Source organism: Bubalus kerabau, chromosome 23 (genome assembly GCF_029407905.1).
Source record: "Bubalus kerabau isolate K-KA32 ecotype Philippines breed swamp buffalo chromosome 23, PCC_UOA_SB_1v2, whole genome shotgun sequence".
Lineage (NCBI taxonomy): Eukaryota > Metazoa > Chordata > Mammalia > Artiodactyla > Bovidae > Bubalus > Bubalus kerabau.
Genome location: NC_073646.1, coordinates 20,974,192 through 20,996,026, shown reverse-complemented (window position 1 = coordinate 20,996,026; position 21,835 = coordinate 20,974,192). Strand labels below are relative to the sequence as shown.

At 41.4% G+C, this 21,835-nt stretch overlaps 1 protein-coding gene across 1 annotated transcript in view; it reads left to right on the top strand.

The window, feature by feature from the left end:
- The window catches only part of CDR2 (cerebellar degeneration related protein 2), a 31,945-nt gene extending 10,348 nt beyond the window's left edge, over positions 1–21,597 (top strand). The window contains exons 2-5 of the mRNA XM_055561763.1: positions 1,554–1,666; positions 18,046–18,194; positions 18,452–18,616; positions 19,662–21,597. Of these exons, the coding sequence (XP_055417738.1) occupies positions 1,554–1,666; positions 18,046–18,194; positions 18,452–18,616; positions 19,662–20,526 (1,292 nt within the window). The 3' untranslated portion in view covers positions 20,527–21,597. The remainder of the gene's footprint in view (positions 1–1,553; positions 1,667–18,045; positions 18,195–18,451; positions 18,617–19,661) is intronic.
- Positions 21,598–21,835: the final 238 nt, after the last annotated feature.

Here is a 21,835-nt window from a genome sequence, read left to right as displayed (position 1 = left end):
TTCCTCCCAGGGTCTTTGCTCTTCTTTTGCCTCTGCCTCGAATGCTGGTCCCCTCGGTAGATCTATGTGAGGCACCTATTCAGTCCTTCACATCTGGAGTCTAATATCACCCTTGTTGCCTGTTCTTAAGTTTCAACCTCCCACATCCATACCCTTCCTTCTCTCTTCCTTCCCTTTTTTTTTTTTTTTTTAAGGCATTTTTTTGCTATCTAGTATATATTTTCTCATGCTGTTTCTCCTATGAGAGTATAAGCTCCATGAGGGCAGGGAGTTAGCTGAGTTCATTTGTATATCCCCAGAATGATGTTTGGTATTATTGAATATATGCATACATGTATGGATGAATAGTGTTTATCACAGTTTTCAAGTTTATTTACTTATTTGCTGTCTGACTTCCCCTGTAAATCTGGGAGTGTCAGGAAAGCAGGAACTTGATCCGTTTATTCAGCATTCTAGCCAAATCTTAGCATGGTGTCTAGCAACAGAGCAGCAGTACAGTTGGTGTGGTACCTCAGTCACAGCTCACACTTCCATTGCGCTATGGCAGTCAGCAGCAGTCATTCATTGTGAATCAATGAATACTAAAAACTTTGCCTGTGTACTGCTGCTTAGTTTGTGAAGTACTTCCTTGTGTGTTATTTCATTTGATTTTCACAATCATATTGACAGGACAGTCATCTCTCTACACAAGAATACTAAATGTAGGGATGTTTAAAGTCACTCTGTTTAAAGCGTTCACTTGGTAAATGGCAGTCAGAACTGAACCAGATTTTCATATTCAGTTCAGTGCATTTTCCACTGCTATCAAAGGGCCTCTCCAACTTACTATGCAGAAAAGTGTTTCAGGTACCTAGGTTACAACTATTGCCCTTTTTTGTATCAGTGAATTTTTGTTTCTGGGATTGTGTGTAACAAAACTAATGCTGTCATATATGCACATATGCCTAAAGAGTGTTGAAAAGCGAGGTTTAAAATGGAAATATGGTTCTGTGTTAAATGAAAGTCTGAGCTATGACTGAGTTACCACACAAACTGTTCTGCTGCTTTGCTTATCTGGTTTGCTCATCTTGAAGAAGGAATGAAAAGAAATAGAAAAAATGAGAGAGACCTGTGTAGTGTTCTTATCACTGATATCATTTTCCTTTTTTTGGCTTAAGTTTTAGTACACTGAGAGGGCCAGGGTCTGTAACACACTTGCTTTGACAGTTGTATTCCTAGCAGCCAAACTCATGGGGCTTTAGGTTTGCCTGTACTTTGGCAGCTAATTATGATCTTAGGTGTCACAATGCTGAATGATCATTCCTAAACAAATGAATACACCTCCATAAAGTACATCACTATTCTTGATGTCTTGTCAGTAAGGGTACATCGAGAGTACTGTACCTGGTAAAAGGCCCCATCCTTCTGTGCCATTCCATCTTCCACTGGGATCTAACATAAACTTTATACATTGGGTTGGGTTTTAGTTCATTCTTATTTTAAGCCCTGGTTTATGTAAAATGTTGAAATGAGATCATTTGCACCACCCTAATAAGATTTGCTTGTTGTGCTAGATCTCCAGCTTGCTGCTGAGCTTGGGAAGACATTACTGGATCGAAACACAGAGTTGGAGGATTCTCTTCAGCAGATGTACACAACCAATCAGGAGCAGTTACAGGAAATCGAGGTAATTTACTCAATGGGAAAGTTACTTTTGAGGTATTGGCTATCTCTGCTCTTAAACCAATTGTATTCTACTAAAGTAACACTTGCAATTAAAAGTAATGTTTAATTTATAATGTAGACTTTTTTAGTATAAAGAACCATGGAAAGTGTATAGAGGTTGATTTTTACTGTCTTTAAGCTTTCACAGTACATAAATCTGCTATGATGAAAGACATTTCTCTCTACCCCCTTGGTGAAGTATACTTAGAAGTAAATGGTCCAGTATTTACCAATATGTGAAGCAAAGTAAAGCTGTGAATATTACATTTAGTTTTTTATTTTTTTCTTTTAAAAATGAATTATGTAATATTTAAGATTTGCAAAGAGGTACAAGAGAAAAATGCAGTGGATACCCTTGTACCCACCAACCAGACTGAGAAAGAAAATTGTCTGTTGAGACTCCCTCTGTAAACCCTGCTTGGCTGCATCCCCTCCCCTTAACCAAACACCATCCTAAATTTGATGAAAAATAAAATTGTAGTACCTGATTTCATAATACGAATGATGTTAGCTTAAGGCTTTAAAAAGGAAGTGCTATCTTGTAAATGGTCCCATTAATGTAGTCCAGCTCTGTGTAGGCCAGGTGACTGTAAAGATGATAGTTATGGATATTAACCAAACAGCTGTCCATCAGAACATTTCGTGCCCCAAACTACCCTCCCACCTTAAAAAAGTCTTGGGCTTAAATTGTAACTCCTTCCCCTCAAATTGATACAGTGGAACCAGAACTCTTATAAGTCTATGTGCAGGAAAATGTAGAAGATCTTAGAACACAGAAACCATTCATCATGGTCAGAACTTACTAGGCTCTGATTATATACTGAACCAGGTGCTAGAAATGCAAAGTAGAATGACATAGTCCTTGACTTCAGTCGAAATTACAGATTTCCATTTTTGAATACGAATAAACCTGTCATTAAAACTAAGACAAATTTATCATTTCAGTATTCTTACTTTTACATAGTGATCATAATTAAGATGCATACAGTAGATTCCCCTCCCCCATCTCAGGATTTAAGAATTTAGCCAATGATGTGACAAAATATGCTTTTATAATTCTAGAAAGGTGTACCTTGTAATGGTATTGAAGTCATCGGCTATCATTTTAAGTATATTCTGTATCAGAAGAGCATAGAACTTCCCATACCTAAAGTTGAATTTATTACTCATAGAATTGGGCAGAAAACTAAAAATGCAGGAAAACCAGACATTTTTAAACTGTGATATCCAAGTGTCATACATGGTCAAGAAACTCATTCCTGTTTTGTTTCATGGGCTTTGTTTTTCAACTGATTGGAAGATTTCATAGAGTGGTCCCAGGGCATATACCTGAAGATTTTCATATACTGTGTGGTACATTAATTTGAATTTGGGTAGAAACATAGTCTTAATACCTTGTATTGGTGTTTTCCATGTAAGCACTTACAAATCACCATAACTGAAGACTGTAGTGAATACTTATTTTAGCACATCTGCCAAATACAGATTTAAAAAGTCCAAATATTTGTACAAGTAGAGAATGATGCCTGTTTGTTACTGTAAGGATTACAAACACAATTGCTTTATGATCTAAGTTACCTGTCTTTCTACTTTTGTTTTCTGTGGTTATTGAAGATGATTAAACAATTAAAAGAGATCATTGACATTCTGAAAAAAATCCAAAGATCTTTGAGATTCTCCAAATCTATAAATAACACTCCACTATCTAATGTCTTCTGTAAGATTTTTTTTTCCTTAAAAAATGTCTGTATTCAAGCTTTCACACAGATGTGGTGCCGTGGCCACAGCAGTCACCTCTCCCCAACCCCTGATTCTTATAAGATATTGAAAAGGTTAATAGAAATGTAAGTATCCAGGTCAGACCTTAATGATTAAATAAATATACAGTCAACTATATGTGTTAATATAAAGCTAATTGAGTAAGTTTAGCCTGGAGTACTTCTAGAAACGCTTCCATAGGTCTCTTGTTTCTGTAATGGAGCACACGGGTCCAGTGGTTCATAGACCAAGTATTGTAGTGTTCAACATTTTACTCTTTATCCAAACCTATTTTTTGAGTAAGAACAAAGATTTCTTGTCTGCCATTATGGTTGACTTTTTTCTTTCTTTCTCTTTATAAATGGCTTCCTGAACGTCAATAAGGAGTGGGATGAAATGGAGATGAAATGACAATTCTGTCTAAACCCACTTACCAGCCAGGGGCCTCCTACAGACTAGACTTACTGCCTGCTTGATTTATACCTGTGTCCAGGCAGACTTGCAGATCACGACAGACTTCCAAGATCTCTGTTCAATAGTCTATACCACGGATGGCCTGAACACTCTCGTAAAAGTAACCAGGCAGCTGAAGAACCTAATTCTCTACTACATGATGGCCCATGCAGTATGTAAAGTGTCTCTTATCATTGTACCCTTGGAGAGCCCCCTAAACTTTATAAGGACTCTTCCTTTCATTCAAACCTGATGTCTTTTTTTCTCTTTTAAGTAAACTTTAGAAAAAAATATACATACAGAAAAAAACACAAATGCTAAGTCAGATAATTTTCATAAACATACCCTTGCAACCAACACCCAGATGAGAAATGAGAAAGTGGGCTTCCTTGGTGGCTCAGTGGTAAAGAATCTGCATGCCAGTCTGGGAAGATCCCACATACCATGGAGCAGCCAAGCCCTGTGCCACAGCTATTGAGCCTGCGCTCTAGAGCCCAGATGCCACAACTACTGAAGCCCACTCACCTAGAGCTTCTTGTGCTCTGCAACAAGAGAAGCCACCACAATGAGAAACCCATGCATAACTGCTCTCTGCAACTAGAGAAAAGCCTGTGCAGCAATGAAGACCCAGGACAGCCAAAAATTTTAAAAATAAAAAAATTAGAAAAAAAAAGAAATAAGAACATTATCACCTCTTCCAGTCACCACCCCCACTAAGCAGCACTCTAATACCCTTGTATTAGTTTAGCCTATCTTTGAACTTTACATAAATGGAGTCGCTTGTACAAGTTTTAAACTAACTTTTTAGAATGTTCACTGGAAATTTTCCCGATTTGAAAAGTAATACATGATCATTTTTTAAATTTAGAAAATATATTGAAAACCAAAAAGGAACCTCTCTACCAACCCAGAGAAATTTTAAATCAGCCAGAAAATAGTCCTGGAACAAACTACTCAAGAGTGGATGAAGAATGAAGAGGAACTGGTGACAATACTAGGGTGCTGTGGCTGCTGCTAAGTCGTGTCAGTCGTGTCCGACTCTGTGCGACCCCATAGACGGCAGCCCACCAGGCTCCCCGTCCCTGGGATTCTCCAGGCAAGAATTCTGGAGTGGGTTGCCATTTCCTCCTCCAATGCATGAAAGTGAGAAGTGAAAGTGAAGTTGCTTAGTCGTGTTCAACTCCTAGCAACCCCATGGACTGCAGCCCACCAGGCCCCTCTGTCCATGGGATTCTCCAGGCAAGAGTACTGGATAAAATCCCCCAAGCTGTGACTCATTATGGAAATAGACAACTTGGAAACTGGCAAAGGATATTTTCTCAGTAGAACTACAAGTATGCTTTCAAAAGCTGTTCGTGGGTTTCCAACAGTCCTCATAAAAATTGATCAGTATTTTGTTAGGCATTGTGTCTTTAAAAAAAAAAAAAAATAACCTTTGAAACTAATGATTGGCTCCAGAGATGCCTATGTAGCCTATGTGGCTTTTATTCAGCATCTAATTTTTCAAGATTCCAGAGCAAGTTTTATTTTCTTGGCTGAAGAGAAGGAGAGAAGCTTTGGAGAATAATGAGATCTGACACCATCAAACACGATTGGATTCTCTTAAAGTTTCTGACAGTTGTGTGAGCAGCCTACACCTTGAGTAAACTGCTGGAAACCTACTTGGAAACCTGCGTTATCCCCACAGGAGTCAAAGGAGTCTGGCCGTAGGGGCCCTTATTTCAAGAGCTCTGGTCTTCCTTGAAAATTTTAAAGCATTTTGTGCTTCCCCTACTACATTTATCAATATTCTACTGTATATTATACTTATTTCTTGATTTGTTTTATTCTCCTTCTCTCCCCGCGCCCCCTTACCTAACCATTTTCCACTGCAACTTTGAAGGCTGTTGCTGTGTTTATTCATGGTCTTTCAAACATAGTAGATGATAAGTACTTGTTCAAATCAATATCTTAACAGAGGACAGATAAGCAGTTTACAAAGCACTTCCAATAATTCCTAAATGTTTCCACCTCAGGAGATATTGAAAGGAAGTGGAAGGAGCTCTGACCTCAGTGTTAGAAGATTCAGACCTAAACCCTCAATTCCATACCAAATAGCTAGACTTTCAATTCAGTTCAGTCCAGTCGCTCAGTCATGTCTGACTCTTTGCGACCCCATGGACTGCAGCACGCCAGACTTCCCTGTCCATCACTAACTCCCGAAGCTGGCTCAAACTCATGTCCATCGTGTCGGTGATGTTATCCAACCATCTCATCCTCTGTCATCCCCTTCTCCTCCCGCCTTCAATCTTTCCCAGCATCAGGGTCTTTTCAAATGAGTCAGTTCTTCCATCAGGTGGCCAAAGTATTGGAGTTTCAGCTTCAGCATCAGTCCTTCCAATGAATATTCAGGGCTGATCTCCTTTAGGATGCACTGGTTGGATCTCCGTGCAGTCCAAGGGACTCTCAAGAGTCTTCTCCAACACCACAGTTCAAAAGCATCAATTCTTTGGCACTCAGGTTTCTTTGTAGTCGAACTTTCACATGCATACATGACTACTATGGAAAAACCATAGCTTTAACTAGACGGACATTTGTTGACAAAGTAATGTCTCTGCTTTTCAGTAAGCTGTCTGGGTTGATCCTAACTTTTCTTCCAAGGGGTAAGCATCTTTTAATTTCATGGCTGCAATCACCACCTGCAGTGATTTTGGAGGCTAAAAAAATAAAGTCTGTTACTGTTTCCACTGTTTCCCCATCTATTTGCCATGAAGTGATGGGACCAGATGCCATGATCTTAGTTTTCTGAATGCTGAGTTTTAAGCCAACTTTTTCACTCTCCTCTTTCACTTTCAACAAGAGGCTTTTTAGTTCTTTGCTTTCTGTCATAAAGGTGGTGTCATCTGCATATCTGAGGTTATTGATATTTCTCCCAGCAATCTTGATTCCAGCTTGTGCTTCATCCAGTCCAGCGTTTCTCATGATGTACTCTGCATATAAGGTAAATAAGCAGGGTGACAATATACAGCCTTGACATACTCCTTTCCCAGTTTGGAACCAGTCTGTTCGGGTTCCAGTCAGACTCCTTTGTTATTTCATGTCCAGTTCTAACTGTTGCTTCTTGACCTGCATGCAGATTTCTCGAGAGGTAGGTCAGGTGGTCTGGTATTCCCATCTCTTGATGAATTTTCCACAGTTTGTTGTGATCCACACAGTCAAAGGCTTTGACATAGTCAATAAAGCAGAAGTAGATGTTTTTCTGAAAATCTCTTGCTTTTTTGATGTTCCAGTGGATGTTGGCAATTTGATATCTGGTTCCTCTGCCTTTTCTAAATCCAGCTTGAACATCTGGAAGTTCACGGTTCACATACTATTGAAGCCTGGCTTAGAGAAGTTTGAACATTACTTTGCTAGCATGTGAGATGAGTGCAATTGTGCAGTAGTTTCAGCATTCTTTGGCTAGATTTTAGGCCAATGAATTACCTCTCAGATCCTGTTTGTTCTGCTCTGTAATGGTGATAAGAACGCTTGCACGACATTAGCACAGGGCTGTTGTGAGGTGATGAAATGATCAGATCAGATCAGATCAGTCACTGAGTTGTGTCCGACTCTTTGCAACCCCATGAATCGCAGCACACCAGGCCTCCCTGTCCATCACCAACTCCCGGAGTTCACTCAGACTCACGTCCATCGAGTCAGTGATGCCATCCAGCCATCTCATCCTCTGTCGTCCCCTTCTCCTCCTGCCCCCAATCCCTCCCAGCATCAGAGCCTTTTCCAATGAGTCAACTCTTCGCATGAGGTGGCCAAAGTACTGGAGTTTCAGCTTTAGCATCATTCCCTCCAAAGAAATCCCAGGGCTGATCTCCTTCAGAATGGACTGGTTGGATCTCCTTGCAGTCCAAGGGACTCTCAGAAGTCTTCTCCAACACCACAGTTCAAAAGCATCAATTCTTCGGCGCTCAGCCTTCTTTACAGTCCAACTCTCACATCCATACATGACCACAGGAAAAACCATAGCCTTGACTAGATGAACCTTTGTTGGCAAAGTAGTGTCTCTGCTTTTGAATATGCTATCTAGGGTGGTCATAACTTTCCTTCCAAGGAGTAAACGTCTTTTAATTTCATGGCTGCAGTCACCATCTGTAGTGATTTTGGAGCCCAGAAAAATAGTCTGACACTGTTTCCACTGTTTCCCCATCTATTTGCCATGAAGTGGTGGGACTGGATGCCATGATCTTCCTTTTCTGAATGTTGAGCTTTAAGCCAACTTTTTCACTCTCCACTTTCACTTTCATCAAGAGACTTTTGAGTTCCCCTTCACTTTCTGCCATAAGGGTGGTGTCATCTGCATATCTGAGGTTATTGATACTTCTCCCGGCAATCTTGATTCCAGTTTGTGTTTCTTCCAGTCCAGTGTTTCTCTTGATGTACTCTGCATATAAGTTAAATAAACAGGGTGACAATATACAGCCTTGATGTACTCCTTTTCCTATTTGGAACCAGTCTGTTGTTCCATGTCCAGTTCTAACTGTTGCTTCCTGACCTGCATACGAATTTCTCAAGAGGCAGATCAGGTGGTCTGGTATTCCCATCTCTTTCAGAATTTTCCACAGTTGATTGTGATCCACACAGTCAAAGGCTTTGGCATAGTCAATAAAGCAGAAATAGATGTTTTTCTGGAACTCTCTTGCTTTTTCCATGATCCAGCGGATGTTGGCAATTTGATCTCTGGTTCCTCTGCCTTTTCTAAAACCAGCTTGAACATCAGGAAGTTCACGGTTCACATATTGCTGAAGCCTGGCTTGGAGAATTTTGAGCATTACTTTACTAGTGTGTGAGATGAGTGCAATTGTGTGGTAGTTTGAGCATTCTTTGGCATTGCCTTTCTTTGGCATTGGAATGGAAACTGACCTTTTCCGGTCCTGTGGCCACTGCTGAGTTTTCCAAATGTGCTGGCATATTGAGTGCAGCACTTTCACAGCATCATCTTTCAGGATCTGGAATAGCTCAACTGGAATTCCATCACCTCCACTAGCTTTGTTCATAGTGATGCTTTCTGAGGCCCACTTGACTTCACATTCCAGAATGTCTGGCTCTAGGTCAGTGATTACACCATCATGATTATCTGCGTCGTGAAGATCTTTTTTGTACAGTTCTTCTGTGTATTCTTGCCATCTCTTCTTAATATCTTCTGCTTCTGTTAGGTCCATACCATTTCTGTCCTTTATCAAGCTCATCTTTGCATGAAATGTTCCTTTGGTATCTCTGATTTTCTTGAAGAGATCCCTAGTCTTTCCCATTCTGTTGTTTTCCTCTATTTCTTTGCATTGATTACTGAAGAAGGCTTTCTTATCTCTTCTTGCTCTTCTTTGGAACTCTGCATTCAGATGTTTATATCTTTCCTTTTCTCCTTTGCTTTTCGCTTCTCTTCTTTTTACAGCTATTTGTAAGGCCTCCCCAGACAGCCATTTTGCTTTTTTGCATTTCTTTTCTATGGGAATGGTCTTGATCCCTGTCTCCTGTACAATGTCACGAACCTCATTCCATAGTTCATCAGGCACTCTATCTATCAGATCTAGGCCCTTAAATCTATTTCTCACTTCCACTGTATAATCATAAGGGATTTGATTTAGGTCATACCTGAATGGTCTAGTGGTTTTCCCTACTTTTCTCAATTTCGGTTTGAATTTGGCAATAAGGAGTTCATGGTCTGAGCCACAGTCAGCTCCTGGTCTTGTTTTTGCTGACTGTATAGAGCTTCTCCATCTTTGGCTGCAAAGAATATAATCCATCTGATTTCGGTGTTGACCATCTGGTGATGTCCATGTATACAGTCTTCTCTTGTGTTGTTGGAAGAGGGTGTTTGTTATGACCAGTGCATTTTCTTGGCAAAACTCTATTAGTCTTTGCCCTGCTTCGTTCCGTATTCCAAGGCCAAATTTGCCTGTTACTCCAGGTGTTTCTTGACTTCCTACTTTTGCATTCCAGTCCCCTATAATGAAAAGGACATCTTTTTTGGGTGTTAGTTCTAAAAGGTCTTGTAGGTCTTCATAGAACCGTTCAACTTCAGCTTCTTCAGCATTACTGGTTGGGGCATAGACTTGGATTACTGTGATATCTAATGGTTTGCCTTGGAAATGAACAGAGATCATTCTGTCGTTTTTGAGATTGCATCCAAGTACTGCATTTTGGACTTTTTTGTTGACCATGATGGCCACTCCATTTCTTCTGAGGGATTCCTGCCCGCAGTAGTAGATATAATGGTCATCTGAGTTAAATTCACCCATTCCAGTCCATTTCAGTTCGCTGATTCCTAGAACGTTGACATTCACTCTTGCCATCTCTTATTTGACCACTTCCAATTTGCCTTGATTCATGAACCTGACATTCCAGGTTGCTATGCAATATTGCTCTTTACAGCATCGGACCTTATTTCTATCACCAGTCACATCCACAGCTGGGTATTGTTTTTGCTTTGGCTCCATCCCTTCATTCTTTCTGGAGTTATTTCTCCACTATCTCCAGGAGCATATTGGGCACCTACTGACCTGGGGAGTTTCTCTTTCAGTATCCTATCATTTTGCCTTTTCATACTTTTCATGGGGTTCTCAAGGCAAGAATACTGAAGTGGTTTGCCATTCCCTTCTCCTGTGACCACATTCTGTCAAATCTCTCCACCATGACCCGCCCGTCTTGGGTTGCCCCACAGGCATGGCTTAGTTTCATTGAGTTAGACAAGGCTGTGGTCCTAGTGATGAAATTATATATACACTTATTTATGTAAGTGTATATATTTTGGGCAGTATGAATTGTTGCCCTGTTGATCCGTGTTTCAAGAATTTTAGTAATGAATCTTAATTCTGAAAAAAATAAATCCTTTTCAATTACTGGAAAGTAGCTCTAAATTAGAACAAGCAAAGCTTTTAATAATGAGATTATAAGTGGTTTTTATTTTCATATTTCATACTTTTTAACTTTTTCCTAAATTTCCTCCAAGGGAAATGTAATATTTTAATTAGGGAAGAGAGGCTTTTCAAAGGTAGTGGGAAACATTTCTTGTTACAGAATGTCATTTTGATACTAAGTTCAGAGAAGTTGGGGTGTAATCTTTAATATAAGGATAATCCCAACACTACATTAAAGCCAAATTTCCATTCCATTCCTTATGAGTGTTTGGCTGTGTCTATCTTTTCCAGCATTCCAGGTCAGGTTCTACAGTTGCAAATAGGTGTTAATATAATCCTTCTGGCCTTTTTCAAAAGTTTGCCTCAATTGTAAAGGCAGCCTACTTATAGCTTTTTCATATAACCTGAACTTTATACTCCTGAAAGGCATATACTCCTTGAGGTGACATTCTGTACATATTCTAAGACATTTGGGAGACAACCCACAGAACTTAAACTTTGATAGTCTTGCCTATAAGTTGACATTTTGCCTATGATTTTGCTACCCCCATGTTCCCCTTCTGCTACTGTTTTGCTTAAATATCCCCTCATCATTCTCCCCTGTTTAATATGGCAAATACTTGTGTACTCAAGCTCTTTTTGGCACTTGGATTTTAGGATCTCTGCAGTCCAGGCAGATTCATTTGAGGCTGTGATCAAAGATTCTGAATTGAAAAAACCAGAACATAGGAAGCATAGCCATGCCTTTAAATGAAGGGTAGAAAATAAGGGTAGAAAAAACCCATTTCCTTGTAGAATTGGAAAAATTTGATTAAATACTAATTTGAAGTTTTAGAGGCCAACCTTGAAGCAATGTCTGACTACATGGATTCTGATTCTCTGGTCTCATATCACTGCTTGCTGAGAGGGCTTAACATTTTTCTTAGAAGTTGCTGACCAGTTTAGGCAGACTCCTTTGTTAGGTAACCTATCACAGAGTCTTGGAGAAGTGAAGGGCTTTTCTGATTAGCTTTGATTTAATAATAATAATAAGATTAAACTCCTACTACATGAAAACAAGCTCCCTGCCAGTCTTCAGGTTGTCCTTAAAGCCAAGTCACCTAAGACCAAAATATCATAAGTTCTTTCTAAACGGTTTCATTGTGTTTTCCCACTGCCCACGGGTTTTTATATATCAAATAAGGGGGACCTACTGTAGTTTTCTAAACAGCCTCTTTGTACTTATTTACATACTGACTTGTTTCCTTTATCCTGGCTACAAATCTAATTTGAACATTGTATCTTTAAAAAGGTTCAATATCTTGGGGCCCATGTAAGAGAGACTTGTTAAAAAAAAGTCTGTTTCAGATTGCTGGGGCACAGCTGTGCCATGGGGAATAAACACAGAGAAATTATCTGTAAATGGAGCTAGGGGGGAAGAATTAGTGACTAACCAGGGCCTTTTCCCAAAAGGGCTATAGTCAAAGCTCTTCTCAGCCTCTCTGAATGATCCTCTCAACATTCCAGCAGTCTGAGTTGTGGTACCGGGAGTGATAAGCTATTGTGAAGAGAGGTCTAGGAATTGTCAGTAACCAATATTTTTTTAGTCCCTATTGTGGATCAAGAATTGTGCTAAATGGACTAGATATATAAGAGGCTTCCCTTCTTCAAGGAGGATTAGGAAGACTATGATGTTAACAAGTAAGCAATTTGGTTGTTTATTAAGTGCAAAATGTTTTGAGAGAAATTATTCCGTAACATCTTACGGAAAAACCCAAACAAACTATTTGGCCAGCCCAATGACAGCGTCCCTTGGAGTGGTACCGCTTTCAACAGGGTGGCCTAGAAAGGTTTCTGAAGCCTTTGTGTTTGCATGGAGGCCTAAAGGATAATCTTGAGTGTTTTAGCCATCTTTATGCTGAAGATCCCTTTGGCTTTCTAGTGACTCTTTGATGACCCTCTTAAAATACATAAAATACACAGAATTACAAAGGGAATTGGTTATATTGAAATGACTATAAAAATACTGAAAAATAAATTTCTGATATATTAACATGTGTTTATTAATAAATATCAAAATCAAATGGTAATCTAAAAATTGTAATTTCAAATAGTGATGAAATGAGTCAGGATTTCTGCAACCACTGTCATGTGATAACTGTGATTTCTGGAGGTGATGAACTCCTAAGGATTCCTCATACTGCTGGTGGTTTGTTGCTTCCATTCCTAATTGAAGAAAATGCTAAATTTCAGTTAGAAGTTAGTGAAAATGAAGGTATAACTTTTCTTCCGGTTGGATCCTCTCAATTCTACCCAGGGACCTCAGATCAAGAACTGCTGGATTAGATGGAGCCAGCCAGGAAAAGTGAGGCCCTGGGAGAGGGGAGAGGAGGATGACAAAGGCCCTAAAGGAAGAGCGAGCTTGCCTTAGCGTGAGACAACTCCACAATTTCAAGATAAAGTTACCCCCTGAGTGTGAAATAAGGACTACAAATGAAACTGGAAAAACCATTAAGAGACAGGCAAATGTTAATGCTGAAACATAACATGATATTAAGGCATTGTTGGGGTTTTTAAAGGTATGATTTGAATTGTGGTTAAAATGAAGTCTTATCCCTTAGAGATATATAAATATGTATATTTAAGCTGCCTTGGATTTGCTTTAAATTGACTGGGGCTTGGGGGAATAGAAGAGATGAAACAAGGTTGTGTATTGACAGTTCTTGAAATTGGATGATGTGATGACGGTTTGTTAGACCATTTTTTCTGTGTTTATTGTATGTTTGAAGTTATCCATTTAAAGTTTTTAAAAATGCAGTAGATAAGCCATCTGTAGAGAGTATTTGTGTGGACTGAAAATTTAGGAAGGAGCACTCACAATTAAGTAGTATATGAGGGCTTTCCTGGTGGCCCAGACAGTAAAGAATCCACCTGCAATGCAGAAGACCCAAGTTCGATCCCTGGGTTGGGAAGATCCTCCTGGAGAAGGGCATGGCATCCCACTCTAGTATTCTTGCCTGGAGAATTCCATGGACAGAGGAGCCTGACAGGCTACAGTCCATGGTGTCAAAAAGAGTTGATTTCAAGGAATTATGACTGTAGGAACATGTCACAGTATAACATGATAAAGAATGGTGTTGTGATACAGTTAAAATATAGCCTAATTTTATTGAATAATTGCAAGTTGTTCATTGTTGATCCAAGTGAATGTTTATGTCTCCTAGACCCATGAGAAAGAGACATTGGTTTGGAGGAGGGGAGGCTTCCAGGATTTTCCATTTCTGAGATCAACATTTTTCTAATACGTGTGATCCACAGACCACTTACACTAACATCATCTGGGGTTTTTACTAAAAATGCAGAATCCTGGTTCAATCCCAGTCTCATGGACTCAATTTTAGGGGAAAGGGGCCCAGATTCTTATACTTTTATAAATACCCTAGATGAATTTTAGCACATGAAAAGTTTGAAAACTTAACTGTAAATAAGAATGAAATAGCTGCTCTTATTGAGCAGTTTTACCATTTGCAAGATAGCATGCTGAACCCTTCCCTAGGTGATGAAGAAATTTCACCTTAGAAAAACTGAGTTACTTATAGGAGTCATCCAGTTGGAAATGGCAAAGTGGGACTCCAAACCAAATTCCAACCCCGCAGCCTGTGCTCTTAGCTCCTCTACTGCTGCCTCCCGTCAGGCCATCTCTCTCCTCTGGTCCTCTGTCCACCAAGACTTCCATGGGCACTGGCCTCCCACCTGCTCTTTAGGGGCAGATCCTAAGGAGGATGTGAATAATCCAGTTACTGGGCGGTTATATCTCTTGTTGTAAATTAATAATTAGTGTCTGGTCTATGCTGCCTGCAATGCAGGAGTTGCCGGTTCGATCCTTGGGTCTGGAAGATCCCCTGGAGAAGGAAATGGCAACCCACTCCAGTATTCTTGCCTGGGAAATCCCATGGACAGAGGAGCCTGGCGGGCTATGGTGCAGTGGGTCGCAAAAGAGTCAGACGTGACTTAGTGACTAAACACACACACGCTGTGTATTAGACTTTTAGATTGTTGTGAATTGTCCCAAAAAATACTTGAGACCTTTGTTGTTTAGTCGCTAAGTTGTGTCTGACTCTTTGTGACCCCATGGACTCAGCACACCAGAGTCCTCTGTCCTCCTCTGTCACCTGGAGTTTGCTCAAGTTCGTGTCTATTAAGTCAGTGATGCTATCTTAATGATCTCATACTCTGCTGCTCTCTTCTGCTTTTGCCTTCAGTCTTTCCCAGCATCAGGGTCTTTTCCATTAAGTCTGCTCTTCACATCAGGTGGCCAAACTACACTTCAGCTTTAGCATCAGTCCTTCCAATGAATATTCAGGGTTGATTTTCTTTGGGATTGACTGGTTTGATGTCCTTGCAGTCCAAGGGATTCTCAAGAGTCTTTTCCAGCACAATTTGAGAGCATCAATTTTTTGGCGCTCAGCTTTCTTTATGGTCCAACTCTTACATCTGTACAGGACTACTGGAAAAAACCATAGATTGACTATACAGATCTTTGTTGGCAAAGTGATGTCTCTGCTTTTTAATATGCTTTCTAGATTTGTCATAGTTTCCTTCCTCAGTCATGTCCAACTCTTTGTGACCTCATGGACTATAACCCGCCAGGCTACTCTTTCCATGGAATTTTCCTGGCAAGAATACTGGAGTGGGTTGCTATTTCCTTCTGCAGGGGATCTTCCCAACCCAGGGATCAAACCCAAGTCTCCCACATCTCCTGCATTGCAGGCAGATTTTTTATTGCTGAGCCACAGGGGAAGCTCTACTTGAGAGCTTATAATTGACATAAAGCAGCCTGCAGCATGTCTGCAGCTGTTAAACACATTTCTATATTGTAAATCTTTTCTCCACTCCAGTGTTCTGAAGAGATTGAACACATTCCCTCAGTGACGGGAACCCACCAGGACATTGCCAGCCAGAGGGAAGGGTTAAGGGCACACCTCTAGGAGAGGCTGGTGGGGATTGAGGGAGTGGAGTAAACAGGCTTTCACAGGGGCTATGCCTTGTGCTCATTCCCTCTCATTTAATACTTTTGGTCCTACAAGTGAAAGTCGCTCAGCTGTGTCCGACTCTTTGAGACTCCATGGACTATACAGTCCATGGAATTCTCTAGGCCAGAATACTGGAGTGCATAGCCTTTCCCTTCTCCAGGGGATCTTCCCAACCCAGGGATCAAACCCAGGTCTCCCACATTGTACGTGGATTCTTGACCAGCTGAGCCACAAGGGAAGCCCAAGAATATTGGAGTGGGTAGCCTATCCCTGCTCCAGTGGATCTTCCCGATCCAGGTTGAGTCAACCGGGGTCTCCTGCATTGCAGGCGGATTCTTTACCAACTAAACTATGAGGGAAGCCCCTTCAGTCCTACAAGGTAGGTACTAACTGATCCACAATTCATTTTAAATTCTGAACCTAAAAAGCTCTATAAAAACAAGGTTTTTTTTGCCCAAGTGCAGCAAATTCATTTGACAGCAAACCTTCACCTGAACTTGCATGAGGCTTCCTGTAGCCTTCACTCTTACTCTCTGAGGAGAGCATTACATCTTGATGATAGGGCTTTGCCCAGCCCTCACTGAGGATGGTGTAAAGTGTGCGTTGTCTTCCTAAAATTCAAAGAATTTTCCCAAGCATTCTCAGCCAAGAGTTTCAGGGGTATGAAAAGGTATGAGAATGAAGTGTTTTCTCAACACATTGCTACTGAACTGTGTAAATAGATTTGAAAAAAGACCTCATATACTTTTTCAACCCTGCCACACTGGCATTGAAAGAGCCCATTGGAAGTCATGTAGCCTGTTCTTTGAATGAAGTCCATTAGCTTTGCAAATACTTAACAGATATGTCTGAAGATCCTCCAGAAAGTGTTTTTAAAGTTGTGTCTTGGGTTTGTTACCATTTGGTCGTTGGTAATGCTTCAGACTTACCTTTTGCCTCTTTCTGGTTGTGCCCCCAGAGAAATATTATGACTGTTTCATTTGGAATAGATACAGTGTTTCATGGTCTTCAAGTGGAGTCCAGTGGCAGGGGGGTCAGGGAGGTGTGGGGGGGGTGGGGTGGGGGGGGTGGGGGGGGGGGGTGGGAATCAAGGTAAGGTGACAGCGAGGCGTTAAAATTGTGATTATTCCCCTTTATCCTCGGCCAGTTGGAAAGCACCCTTAGCAAAATAAATAATCTGGCAGATTTCTCACAAATAAGGAGGATTATGGTGACAACATTCTCACAGAATTAAAAATATTGTTGAATAATATTAAGTTAAAGTATCTTTTTCTGGTTAAGTCAATATTTTTTTCCCCTATTCTTTGTCCAGAATATCTCACCTAGAAGAAAGAAATCAAATATTTTTCAAGCAAAAATCATCTAAAATCCTCCCTCTTAGGCTTTCCTTATTTCTGTAAAATATATTTTTGCTTAAACTTTGATGATGTATTCCAAGCTTTTTCTCTTGTGGGATTATCATGTCTTGCCTGGATTTTCCTGTCAAATATTAATTTTATGTGTGTTTTGTGCTTTATAAGAGTAGGCCAGCCTAAAGTGTATTGGTGAGCTTTAGGGGAACGAAACATATAAGGGACGGCCTGTACTCAGCTTCTTTTAAGAAAAGTAGTTTAATTGAGATTTTAAGTTACTCATTTCGTAAAATAAACTTGTGGTGTTGTGGTATAATGAAAACTATATATTCGACCTTTATCCCCATGTCCTGAATCCCTTGGCATTTCCTAAATGATACAATGAGACTGGTTGCCAGAGGAGCTGACCACATGATTAGAGGGTTAGAACTTTCAGCCCCGTCGCCAGCCTCTGCAGAGGGGTCAGGGACTGGAATCAAGTTTGTTCACCAGTGGCCCATGATTTAATTAATCATGCCTGTGCCATGAAGCTTCAGTAAAACTCTGAAAGAAGACTAAGGGGTTTCCAGGGAGGGTGGTGCCTCTGAGCAGAATAAAGCTGTAAGTAAATCCCCTTCCCAAGCTCTCTTGTTTTAGCAGATTATTGAACCTGAGGGGAGGTCATGGGAATTCCCAAATTTATAGCTATTTGGTCAAAAGGACGGGTGGTCCCTAGGACTTACCTCTGGTACCTGAATTGGGGGCAGTTTTGTGGAACTGAGCCCTTATCACTCCAGGTAGTGTCAGAATTGAATTACAGGATACATTCTGTATTATACCTGGATACTGCAGGTATCCTATGTGTTTAATGTGTAACCTGGTCACAATTATCTCTTCCAGTATCTGACCAAGCAGGTGGAGCTTCTGCGGCAGATGAATGAACAGCACGCAAAGGTTTATGAGCAATTAGATGTCACAGCGAGGGAACTGGAGGAAACAAATCAAAAGCTCGTTGCTGACAGCAAGGCCTCACAGCAAAAGATTCTGAGGTATATTTTTTAGAATCCATTGAAAAAGCCCTAGGGGAAGTCATTTAGTATAAACTAGAATAGAACATGGCTGTAGTGGGTTCAGGTCAGTATGGGGTAAGCTTTAATTTAATTCTCTATGGAGAATAGAGATTAAATAGAAGTCTTTTCCAATTACAAAAGCCCAGTTTGAGTGGTTGCCAGCTAAGCTCTCCTCACTGCTTATGCCTTTAATTCAATATGACAAGCTGCAATTGGCTTCTGTCTGTTCCTCACAGTCTGACTGAAACAATTGAAGGCCTGCAAATGAACATTGATCACCTCCAGAGCCAAGTGGAGGAGCTGAAATCATCTAGCCAAAGGAGAAGGAGCCAGGGGAGGCATGACCAGGAGAAATCGGCCCCCAGCTTCTCGTCTTTGAAAGAGCTGTATGACCTCCGCCAGTAAGAGCCCACCTTCCATTTGCAAGCAGGAGAACATCCCGTGTCATTGGCACATTCTGGATCCCAGTAGATTAAAAGTACCCTTTGAGGAAATGCCACTTGGCTATTAGGCCGCCAGTGGTTTGAACAAAACCACTTAAACATACAAGTGATAGTTGCTGTTGTTGTTGTTTAGTCCAGTTGAAATTTCAGTAAAACAAAATCCAGGCAAGCAGAAGGGTTGTTTTTTTTCTTGCCTGCAGAAAAGCCTTTTACAGTTTAGACTTTGGAGATTGAATCTTCATTTAAGAACTATTTCTTGAACACCTGTGGTAAGGCAGGTGCTATGCCAGATGTGAGGAGTGGTGAGCAAAACAGACATAGTTCCTGCCCTTATGGAGCTTTCGGTCTCAGGAAGAGGCAGGTAGCAAATAAGTATAGTTACAAGTCGCCCAGGACTCTGACCAGGCGAGAGACCAGCTCGTGCATTTGGAGGGCCTCAACCTGACTGTTCATCAGATCGCCGTCAGGCCTAAATCTCTAGGTGTGAGTAAAAGGCTATTCAGGTGATTCTGATGTATGTTCTTGGTTTAAAATCACTGCAGCAATGGTTCTCAATGTTAGCTGCATATTATGAATCATAGGAAGAGCTTTAAAAAATACAAACTCTCTAGTCCATGTGGCAGACCAGCTAGGTCAGAATCTGTGGGGGTGGGACCCAGGCGTCAACTGTTTTAGGACTGCCCAGGTGATTCTAATCTGCAGCCAAGACTGAGCACCACTGGCTGCTCTGATCTCCTTGAACAGTCTCAATCATACTCCTGGTCTTTGGGAATGGATGTTCTGTAGCATTTTTAATATTTAAAAAAAATTAATTACAAAAGTTGTGTTTTCTTCCATGTGTTGTCAGTCTCACATATTCATTTTAGCCACTGCTCTAGGGTGGAATAGGCAAAAATCAGTCATATCACAGCTCCTCAAAAATACGTGGTTGGAAAAAAATCATCAGCCTCCCTCTTTGCATTCTCAGTCGGCCTGTGTAAGAGTCTTTCAATATTTCCCCCAGGCACTTCGTGTACGATCATGTGTTTGCCGAGAAGATCACTTCCTTACCAAGTCAGCAAAGCCCCGATGAGGAAGAAAATGAGCATTTGAAGAAAACAGTGACAACGCTGCAGGCCCAGCTGAGCCTGGAGCGGCAGAAGCGGGTGACCATGGAGGAGGAATACGGGCTGGTGCTGAAGGAGAACAGCGAGCTGGAGCAGCAGCTGGGGGCCACGGACGCCTACCGAGCCCGCGCGCTGGAGCTGGAGGCGGAGGTGGCTGAGATGCGGCAGATGTTGCAGGCGGAGCATCCTTTTGTGAACAGGGTGGAGAAGCTGGTGCCGGACTCTCTGTTTGTCCCTTTCAAAGAGCCCGGCCAGAGCCTGCTGGACGAGATGCTCCTGACCGTGCCCGAAGTGCACAGGAAGCCCCTCAAGCGTAGTAGCAGCGAGACGGTGCTGAGCAGCCTGGCGGGCAGCGACATCGTGAGGGGCCACGAGGAGACCTGCATCCGCAGGGCCCAGGCGGTGAAGCAGAGGGGCATCTCCCTTCTGCACGAGGTGGACACACAGTACAGCGCCCTGAAGGCGAAGTACGAGGAGCTGCTGAAGAAGTGCCAGCAGGAGGAGGACAGCCTGTCCCACAAGGCTGTGCAGACCTCCCGGGCTCTGGCCAAGGACCTGGCTGCCCTGAATGCCCAGCGCACGCCCAGCACCCTCAGCTGGGTCCCAGCCTCTGTCACCCCAGAGCCCATCAGCTCCCCCACCACCTCGACGCCGCCAGAATACAAAGCGCTTTTTAAGGAGATCTTTAGTTGCATCAAGAAAACTAAACAGGAAATAGATGAACAGAGAACCAAATACCGATCTCTCTCCTCTCATTCCTAAGTGAACCACCGGCTCCAGGACTAACTGGCCTGTTTCCTGTTACCTCTCTCTTCCACTCACACAGTGTGTGTCGACCCCAAAGCCTGATGTTGTTCCTGACGTTGGCCTTGTTGCTTTGCTTATTTATTAGCAAATGTATAGAGTGAGGAAGGAAGGTGCTCCCTGGTGGCAGGTGTATAATCCAGTTCGTTTAAGCTCCTCAGGAAATCCCATGACAGACTGGCCTCTGGCTAGCGCGATGATTAGGTTGCAGTTCCTTGAAAAGCCCCAGAGCCAGTGGAGGGAGGGTCTGTGCCCCTGGAGAAGCAGGCCTGGAGTAACTGTAGTATATAGTATATATAATATAGTGTATATTATATAGGGGAAATGGCAGAGTTGAAACAACGGCAATGCAATTCCTGCTGCCTTCTTGCTTAACTTATCAAAACTATGTAGAAGTCAGACGGCTGCCACATGAAAAGGTCTTTCACAAACACCTGGATACTGTGAATTCATGAAGAAGAATGTTCAGGAGAAAGCAGGGGTCCCATCCAAAGCGAATGGCATTAACAAATACTCCAAGCCTTTGAGTTCGTTACATCTGCTACCAGTGGAACTGTGACTGACGGGTAATCCTAATACATCTCAGTCCAGCTGAATACCAAATTGAAAGGGCAGGCTCTGGTTGGCCCAGTTAGCTTGTTAGCAGAGCCCTGGAGGGCCTTCTCCCCACATTCAAATGTTTGTACTCAAAAGTTATAGTGGCTAGGATAGGCAAATCATTCTTTTCTTAAATTCACACTAAAGGGGCAAGATGGAACCCTCACCCCCACTGTGCTGTCTGAGCTGGCTAGCCCACTGGTCTCAAGCTGCTCCTACTCACTTCCTACCATTCCTGTACATGTTTGTGACTTGCTGCAGAAATGCCTATCTGCCACTTTATATTCAACAGTGTTGATGTCCTAACTGTGGAAATACACTTGTTCTCTCACTTGCGTACTTTTAATTTAAAACTATTTAATAAAACTGAGTTCCATTTATTGTATATATTTTTCTAAAAACCAAATAAAATTACCTATGAAAATGAACAAATGGATCGATTCCTTGTTATTTCAGTCTTAAGCCATTTCACTGTTATCACCAACTGTTTACTTTTCTTTTTCCCACAGAATCTCTCTGGGAAGAATTGATAGTGATTTTTTTTCCATTTCCATTTTTCCCATTCTTTGGGATTGTGTAATAGCACAAATTCTGCTCATATTGATGTTCATTAAAATTACTATATGATTAAAAAAATGTATATGCTCTATATAATTTTCACTATTTTAGA